Source organism: Nanorana parkeri, unplaced genomic scaffold, assembly GCF_000935625.1.
Source record: "Nanorana parkeri isolate BGI_ZX_2015 unplaced genomic scaffold, ASM93562v1 scaffold134, whole genome shotgun sequence".
Taxonomy (NCBI): Eukaryota; Metazoa; Chordata; class Amphibia; order Anura; family Dicroglossidae; genus Nanorana; species Nanorana parkeri.
Window position 1 is genome coordinate 129,059 of NW_017306402.1, and position 8,211 is coordinate 137,269.

The 8,211-nt window shown below is 36.9% G+C and overlaps 1 protein-coding gene across 1 annotated transcript in view; it reads right to left on the reverse strand.

Annotated features, from left to right (window-relative positions):
• Positions 1 to 1,112: 1,112 nt before the first annotated feature.
• LOC108784954 (docking protein 6) overlaps positions 1,113 to 8,211 on the reverse strand; it is a 322,423-nt gene continuing 315,324 nt past the window's right edge. The window contains exon 8 of the mRNA XM_018553907.1: positions 1,113 to 1,574. Coding sequence (XP_018409409.1) covers positions 1,438 to 1,574 — 137 coding nt within the window. The 3' untranslated portion in view covers positions 1,113 to 1,437. The remainder of the gene's footprint in view (positions 1,575 to 8,211) is intronic.

Below are 8,211 nucleotides of genomic sequence, written 5' to 3' on the forward strand. Positions count from 1 at the left end.
TTGTATATAAAGGACAAGTTAGAAATATGTACACATTAATCTTGTATTGTATCTAAATATTTGTACATAATAAGGTCAACTCTTACAAATATGTATTCTATTTAAGCCTTGAGAGCTTTCTAACAATATCCTGCATTTGTTGACTCCACTTTTATCAAACAAGGATCCTCCAACACAAAGCCAAGTTGAAACATTGGTAGCAGCATAGAAATATATAGGAGAACAACAGAGGGCCTTAATGGATCTAAATTTGTATAGTCTGTATACACATAAAGCCTCTTGCACTTCCACAGTTTTAGATGGATGGATGCTTTATGTATAGTTAAAAAACAAATTGAGCTGAAACTTACAAATGCCATCTATTTGTTTTTAACCCCACTGTAAAACAACCTGTTTCCTGCAGAAAAAATATACAGATGAAAATGTAACATTTAGTAGAATCACTAAGAGTGGCAGAACCTCTCAGGTACAATTGTTCTCTGTATTACAATATTGATTTTTTTGTTTTTGTTATGAAATGTCTTTGAACCTGGATGCTAAGGACTGAAACTGACACTCTATGTGCATAGCATCCACATATTGGCCAAGTCAAAGAGAAGAATGTAATGGGCCCTGGCATTTAAGTGACCAAAGATGGACGGATGTCTCAGAGGGTCAAATGTCTTGAAGACTTTCTCTATCAATGAGGTAGCTGACTGTCCATGACTGGCATTAATATTAAACAATTTTTTATCTGCCTGCAGTATCCCTCCCTTTTATCTGCCTGAGACTTGTCCCTCATTAATAATACATTTAATTTTTTTTCTCCATGATTAGAGGAAAGCTTGACTTTATATTCATATAAAACTAAAGAGGTACTAATGCTAGGACTGCATAATGTTCATACTGTGCCATATGCTTGAGGAGCAGGATTCATATTTGTTTTAGTAAGCAGTTTGCAGCAAACAGCCATTTGGACAGTTGATTAAACTGCTAAATTGAACAGCATGTCAGTTTGTGATTACTTGTGTTTTAATGTGTTCATATTTAATTTCAGACAACTCTTTGATCAGGCACAAGTACATCAAAAGAACACTGTGTTTTTTTTTGTCTCTACACAGTACCAGAAATGGTAAAAACAAAGTACATGATTTAGGTTGGGGATCTATAGCACAGTCAGTCATAGATCACATGTTAATGAACGTAGCTTGTAGCATTTGTTTGCGACTGCTTGTAAAAGCAATTAAACAGAACTCCAACAACATACAGAAGACTAAAAAATAAATACATAAAATAGAAACATGGTCTCCAGTTTCTTAATTGTCTATTTGGTAACCTCGGTCTCTGCTTTCAATGTAACTCATCTTCCTTGAATGCACAGGATGCAGATGACTTCCTGATCCAACTTTCAGGTTCCAGTTAACATTGTCTCTATAGTCAATTGACTTCTGAATGTCACTAGAGGATGCACGAGCAGTAGATGGATTCATAGCCGCTAAACACCGACAAGGGCTGCTGGTACTTCTTCCACGACTCAGAGGAGTAGCTGGAAAATGTCTGTGCACGAGACATCTTTGTTGTACTGAAACTGTTACCTATACAGGAAGACATTATGTAAATAAATTAGTAATTACAGACGTTACTACCTATGTATACACCTTGCAGTACAATCAGCTACAGTTTGGTTTCCTGTCTGGGCTCTGTCTGTAGGACTGAGATACTTGCTATCTGCCTTGGAAAAGTTATTTCTCTTAGTAATTTAGAGATGTTTTATAGGATTACTTGGCTTTTATGGCTTCTGACAATATCCCCAGATTAGAAACAGTAAATATTAAAATATTTCAGTCTACATGCATAAGATTTGGGGGTCTTTGATGCTTCATTAGGCTCGTTCTTGGCAGCAAGTCGTCATTAGCAACAAGTGTTCACTTAACACTGAATTATCACTTTTGGGAGGGCTCGGTCTTTAAAATATGAGAGATGTCGTGTTAGTTCCTCATTTTATTATTAGCCCAGCACTGTCTCCTAATGCTCAAATAGTGTGACAAACACAGGACTTCTACTCTATTAACGTTATATCCAAGAACATTCTCAAGCACTACCCCAATATCATAATCATTACAAAAATATTCTTACATTATAGAAACATTTTATACATTAATACCTTCTATGGACATTAAATAATACAATTCTATATACTTGCCCCCTAAAATGTATATTAAGGTTAATAACATGGTTAGCAAATTCTTCTAGTCAAGGTTAAGAAACCTGGAACACATCAATAGTAATAATATATAATATAAAATCTATATACATGCATTATAATACAAGAAATGCAAAAGTAATATACAGTAGATATATTGTTATACCCTGCCCTTTTATGCTGCCATAAGAAATAATGTCAAACCAATAGCTTAAAAATAAAGCTTATTTGTAATAGAATAAGATCATTTGAGGACACAAAAAGAGAGACATAGAAGAAAAATAAAAGCCTGAGCACAAAAATAATTCAATAATAATAAATGCCTTGTAGTAAAATATAATGAATTTATATTACATGTGTACACAGGACAAATTGTTTGCAGAGAATCCCCATTTAGGGCAAAGCAACAGGCTTGCTTTAACCTCCCTCCAGCAATATATACTTACCTTTCTTTCAATCCCCCATCACTTTCCTTCCTTTGATCCTGTGCCACTCCATTTGGTGCCAGACACCAAAACAAATACCTGGTACTTCTAGGTATGGAGACACATGTGACTCCAAAGCCTTATTTGAGCTACGTCTCCAGCAATTCATAGCTGACACAGGTCCTTGCTTTCACTCCCAGTGGCTGTATGACATAGCAGCAGTGGCGTAACCAGAGTTCTGGGCGCCCGGGGCAGAATTTTTTTTTCGCCCCCCCCATTATATAAACAACCACTGGAACTGTACCCTGCACCTCCCCTCCACACACACATGTTTTTATATTTTTCAAATTTTAATATTTTATTTTTTTTGAAACTTTTTCATTTTTTAAAATCAATTTTTATTTATTAATTAATTTTTTTATTAAATATTTTTATTTTTTACTTTACTGTTAGGGGCTTCGGGGAAATATTGGGGGTCTAAACAGACCCCTGATATTTCCCTTTAAAAATAGAAAAATTGATTGAGGACACAATCCTCAATCTCTTTTTCTGTGTCCCCTGTTATCAATGAACAGGAATCCTTTATGAGTGTTCCTGTTCATTGATAACATGGTATGTTTACTATAACTACAATTATGAATGAACAGGAGGGGATATAGATCACTCCTGTTCATTCATAATTGAGGATATAGTTTACATACCAGGTCCTCAATTATGTACAAACACTCAGCGATCACTGATCAGATTACTTGGCTTTTATGGCTTCTGACAATATCCCCAGATTAGAAACAGTAAATATTAAAATATTTCAGTCTACATGCATAAGATTTGGGGGTCTTTGATGCTTCATTAGGCTCGTTCTTGGCAGCAAGTCGTCATTAGCAACAAGTGTTCACTTAACACTGAATTATCACTTTTGGGAGGGCTCGGTCTTTAAAATATGAGAGATGTCGTGTTAGTTCCTCATTTTATTATTAGCCCAGCACTGTCTCCTAATGCTCAAATAGTGTGACAAACACAGGACTTCTACTCTATTAACGTTATATCCAAGAACATTCTCAAGCACTACCCCAATATCATAATCATTACAAAAATATTCTTACATTATAGAAACATTTTATACATTAATACCTTCTATGGACATTAAATAATACAATTCTATATACTTGCCCCCTAAAATGTATATTAAGGTTAATAACATGGTTAGCAAATTCTTCTAGTCAAGGTTAAGAAACCTGGAACACATCAATAGTAATAATATATAATATAAAATCTATATACATGCATTATAATACAAGAAATGCAAAAGTAATATACAGTAGATATATTGTTATACCCTGCCCTTTTATGCTGCCATAAGAAATAATGTCAAACCAATAGCTTAAAAATAAAGCTTATTTGTAATAGAATAAGATCATTTGAGGACACAAAAAGAGAGACATAGAAGGAAAATAAAAGCCTGAGCACAAAAATAATTCAATAATAATAAATGCCTTGTAGTAAAATATAATGAATTTATATTACATGTGTACACAGGACAAATTGTTTGCAGAGAATCCCCATTTAGGGCAAAGCAACAGGCTTGCTTTAACCTCCCTCCAGCAATATATACTTACCTTTCTTTCAATCCCCCATCACTTTCCTTCCTTTGATCCTGTGCCACTCCATTTGGTGCCAGACACCAAAACAAATACCTGGTACTTCTAGGTATGGAGACACATGTGACTCCAAAGCCTTATTTGAGCTACGTCTCCAGCAATTCATAGCTGACACAGGTCCTTGCTTTCACTCCCAGTGGCTGTATGACATAGCAGCAGTGGCGTAACCAGAGTTCTGGGCGCCCGGGGCAGAATTTTTTTTTCGCCCCCCCCATTATATAAACAACCACTGGAACTGTACCCTGCACCTCCCCTCCACACACACATGTTTTTATATTTTTCAAATTTTAATATTTTATTTTTTTTGAAACTTTTTCATTTTTTAAAATCAATTTTTATTTATTAATTAATTTTTTTATTAAATATTTTTATTTTTTACTTTACTGTTAGGGGCTTCGGGGAAATATTGGGGGTCTAAACAGACCCCTGATATTTCCCTTTAAAAATAGAAAAATTGATTGAGGACACAATCCTCAATCTCTTTTTCTGTGTCCCCTGTTATCAATGAACAGGAATCCTTTATGAGTGTTCCTGTTCATTGATAACATGGTATGTTTACTATAACTACAATTATGAATGAACAGGAGGGGATATAGATCACTCCTGTTCATTCATAATTGAGGATATAGTTTACATACCAGGTCCTCAATTATGTACAAACACTCAGCGATCACTGATCGCTGAGTGCTTGTACCCGTTCTCCTCTCTGACACACACTGTCATAGGAGGCTGCAAGAGGAGAGCCCAGCCTCCTGTGACAGCGCTGGCTGTCTCCGCCCCCACACCGCTCTGCTGCACTGTGATAGGCGGCCGAGCGGTGTGGGAGGAAAGACACCGGCCGCTCACAGCGCTCGTCCCGCAGCGCTCGGCCGGCTGTCATTTTCTCTCTGATTCCTTTCATCCCTGCTGGGCACTGCTCTGTGTCCCAGCGGGGATGAAAGGAATCACGGCCGCGCCGACAAAACGGCAGGAAAATGTCACTTTCGGCATTTAGCCGAAAGTGCCATTTTCGGCCGGCGCCCCCCCTTCACTTTTCGCCCAGGGCCCGCGCCCCTGCTGCACCCCCGGTTGTTACGCCACTGCGTAGCAGGAGGAGTTTAAATGTCTGTGGAGGTCTGCATTAAAGCAGGTCGGTTTGCATGGGGAATCAAAAACTCCCTTTATAGACTGTAACAATATTCCTCACCACTGTTAAATACAAAGAAATGCAAAAAATAACAAATTAAAGACAAAATTAACCTACATCTCAACACCTATGTTCAGGCCAGTAGAACAAACTTTACCATATAGGGAATTTGTGATTTCCCAGGCACCTATACAGTTAGTATGAATTATTTTAAATACAATAAAGACTGTTTAAGCATTTAATCTTAACAGCCTAAATTGTCCTGTACAAAGCTATTAAGCAGCCTGGTCTAGTTACAGTTATTCACAGGTAGCAATCTAATATTATATTCAGTTCTCAAACAGAACATCTTGGGATCCGGTTTGAACCTCCATATTCGTACATTATAAAAGATTGTATTATATATAATCATGTATAATTATTGGGGGAATTTTATAAGCTTAGTTCGCTTACATTAGTTAGAAAATACACCACAGTGCCAAAACTTGTAATAGTCTAAACCAGCTAAAGCTTTTAAGTAAGTAAATACCTTCATATAAATTTTGAGTTAAAATCTACCATCCTTAAAGGCCATAAGAGACCTAAGCTTCCAATGGCCTTCTGTATATGTTAAAGCCCTATTTCAAATTATTGTTGTTTACCAGTTTATTTAACCAGTTGACATCCGCGGTGTTAAACCCCCTTCCCATCCAGGCCATTTTTCAGTATTCAGCGCTGCGGTACTTTGACTGACATTTATTCCGTCATGCAGCGCTGTACTGAAATGAATTTTATACCCTTTTTTGGGGACACATAGAGCTTTCTTTTGGTGGTATTTATTCACCACTGGGGTTTTTATTTTTTTATATATTAAGGAAAAATTACAGATTTAAAAAAAAAACAGTTTCCCCTATATTAAATTCTAAAACATTTATAATTTCCCAATTTTTTGGTAAAATATAAAAGACGGGATACCATTTTATTGATGTACATCTCTCCCACTTTACTTTTTCCCTTTGCAAAATAAGATAATATACATTTATTATTATTATTATTATTATACAGGATTTACATAGCGCCAACAGTTTGTGCCTTTCTCACAGTGGTCACCCTGTAGCACCTAACTCATTGCTACAGATTTTGGTATCAGACAGAAGGGCTTGGTTTGACCCCTAAAAATGATTTATTTATGGGTTATCTCTCCTTTGCAATCACCCCGTTGCTAGCTTTTCATTAACTTTTACGTACCGACACAATTGCTTATCTGGTATTGACTTTACTGAGTACTGAATGGGTTAATACAAAAATGGCAGTGGGACCGAGAGTACTTATACTATACATCACAAATAACTTATAAAGTTTTTAAATGCTGAGACATAGGAAAAAGTCAATAGTTAAATACACCACTGAAGCACAAATAGATTTGAGAACAGATTAATCTGTGCCAATTATAGTAGAAAATGTGGCATGAATCCTTAACAGCAAAAGACAAATACAACCTAAGTATCACAGAAAAAAATCAATACAAAAAAAAGTTGTCAAATATAAAATGAATAAGTGGTGCTTGTTAACTGCAAGTATGCAGCATGTCCTGTTCTGTGCTGTATACCTTTCCTCTCCTATGTCAATGTGCATTAATAAGGATTCAGTGAGAGGCTCGGAGCACACAGGTTTGCATTTTTGGAAGCATACACTTAGGACTTTTGAGAAAATGAGGATATTGGCAAGTAAAGGGATTTTGCTACTGGGTCAGGTGAATGAGGATGAAAGTCAGAGGCAGCTGGTAGAAAGTGTCCTCTGAGGCAGTTTAAATGCAAATGTTTCATGTCTTACTGGAGTGTACCTTCAAGCACTTCTTAGTTATGCCCCTGGCAATCATTTCAAGCCCACCAATGTACAGCATGAAAGAAAGAGGTTAGTTCAGTTTTCCTGGAATTGGCAGCCTCTATTTTCACTTAACAGATTGCTTACTTGCTCTGGAAGTTATTTCCTTCTATCTCTCATCTGCTGTAGTAGCATCATTGGGAAATGCAAATAGAACTCTCCAGGTCACCAATGGGATTTTTGTGCCAACATAGTGGCATGCTGTGTACAGCCAAACAGTTCTTAATATACGTAAGATTATGTTCTACAGTGTTTCTTTTCATCTCTTTCACAATTAAAATTATAATCTTGTTAAATGGCCCTTATGGCAGATTTTCTTTAATTTATTGAGTATAATCCAAACCATTTAGTGGATTTCCAAGACGTGCTCACCTTATTGGAACATTTTGAAGGAAAAGAAAAGGAAAAAAGTTTTTTTCTTTTCTTCTTATAAATTATATATTTTCCCATTTACATTTCAACATTAGGAATTTTTTTGCTAAAAAATTATGGCTGCACTTTCTATAATGAGGCTGGTGTTTAAACACACATGTCTACATACAGGGTGACAGACTAATGCACATAGAGTAAAGAGCAGGTAGACACACACAGGGCCGGATTTACTCTCTCTGCTGCCCCAAGACCAGGTTCCTCAATGCCCCTCCCCCACCACCGCCAACCCCCCCCCCAATGGAGAATGGCAGACCTGCAAGCTGCATACAAGTGATCTCGGCAACATTGCTGTACATTTAGCACTGCTTGCCCAAACAAGGGCTAAATGTAGAAAATAACTACCCGCCTGCACCCGAAACTGCGTGTCCTGGACGTCGGGATATAGGAATTGTACACCCCTGCTGCCCCGAGGCCTGGGCCTTGGTTGGCCTTGTGGGAAATCCGGCCCTGGACACACATACACATATAGTGTTGCAGACAGAGTCACACACATGTATAAATCTTTAATCTACGCAAGAATAATTA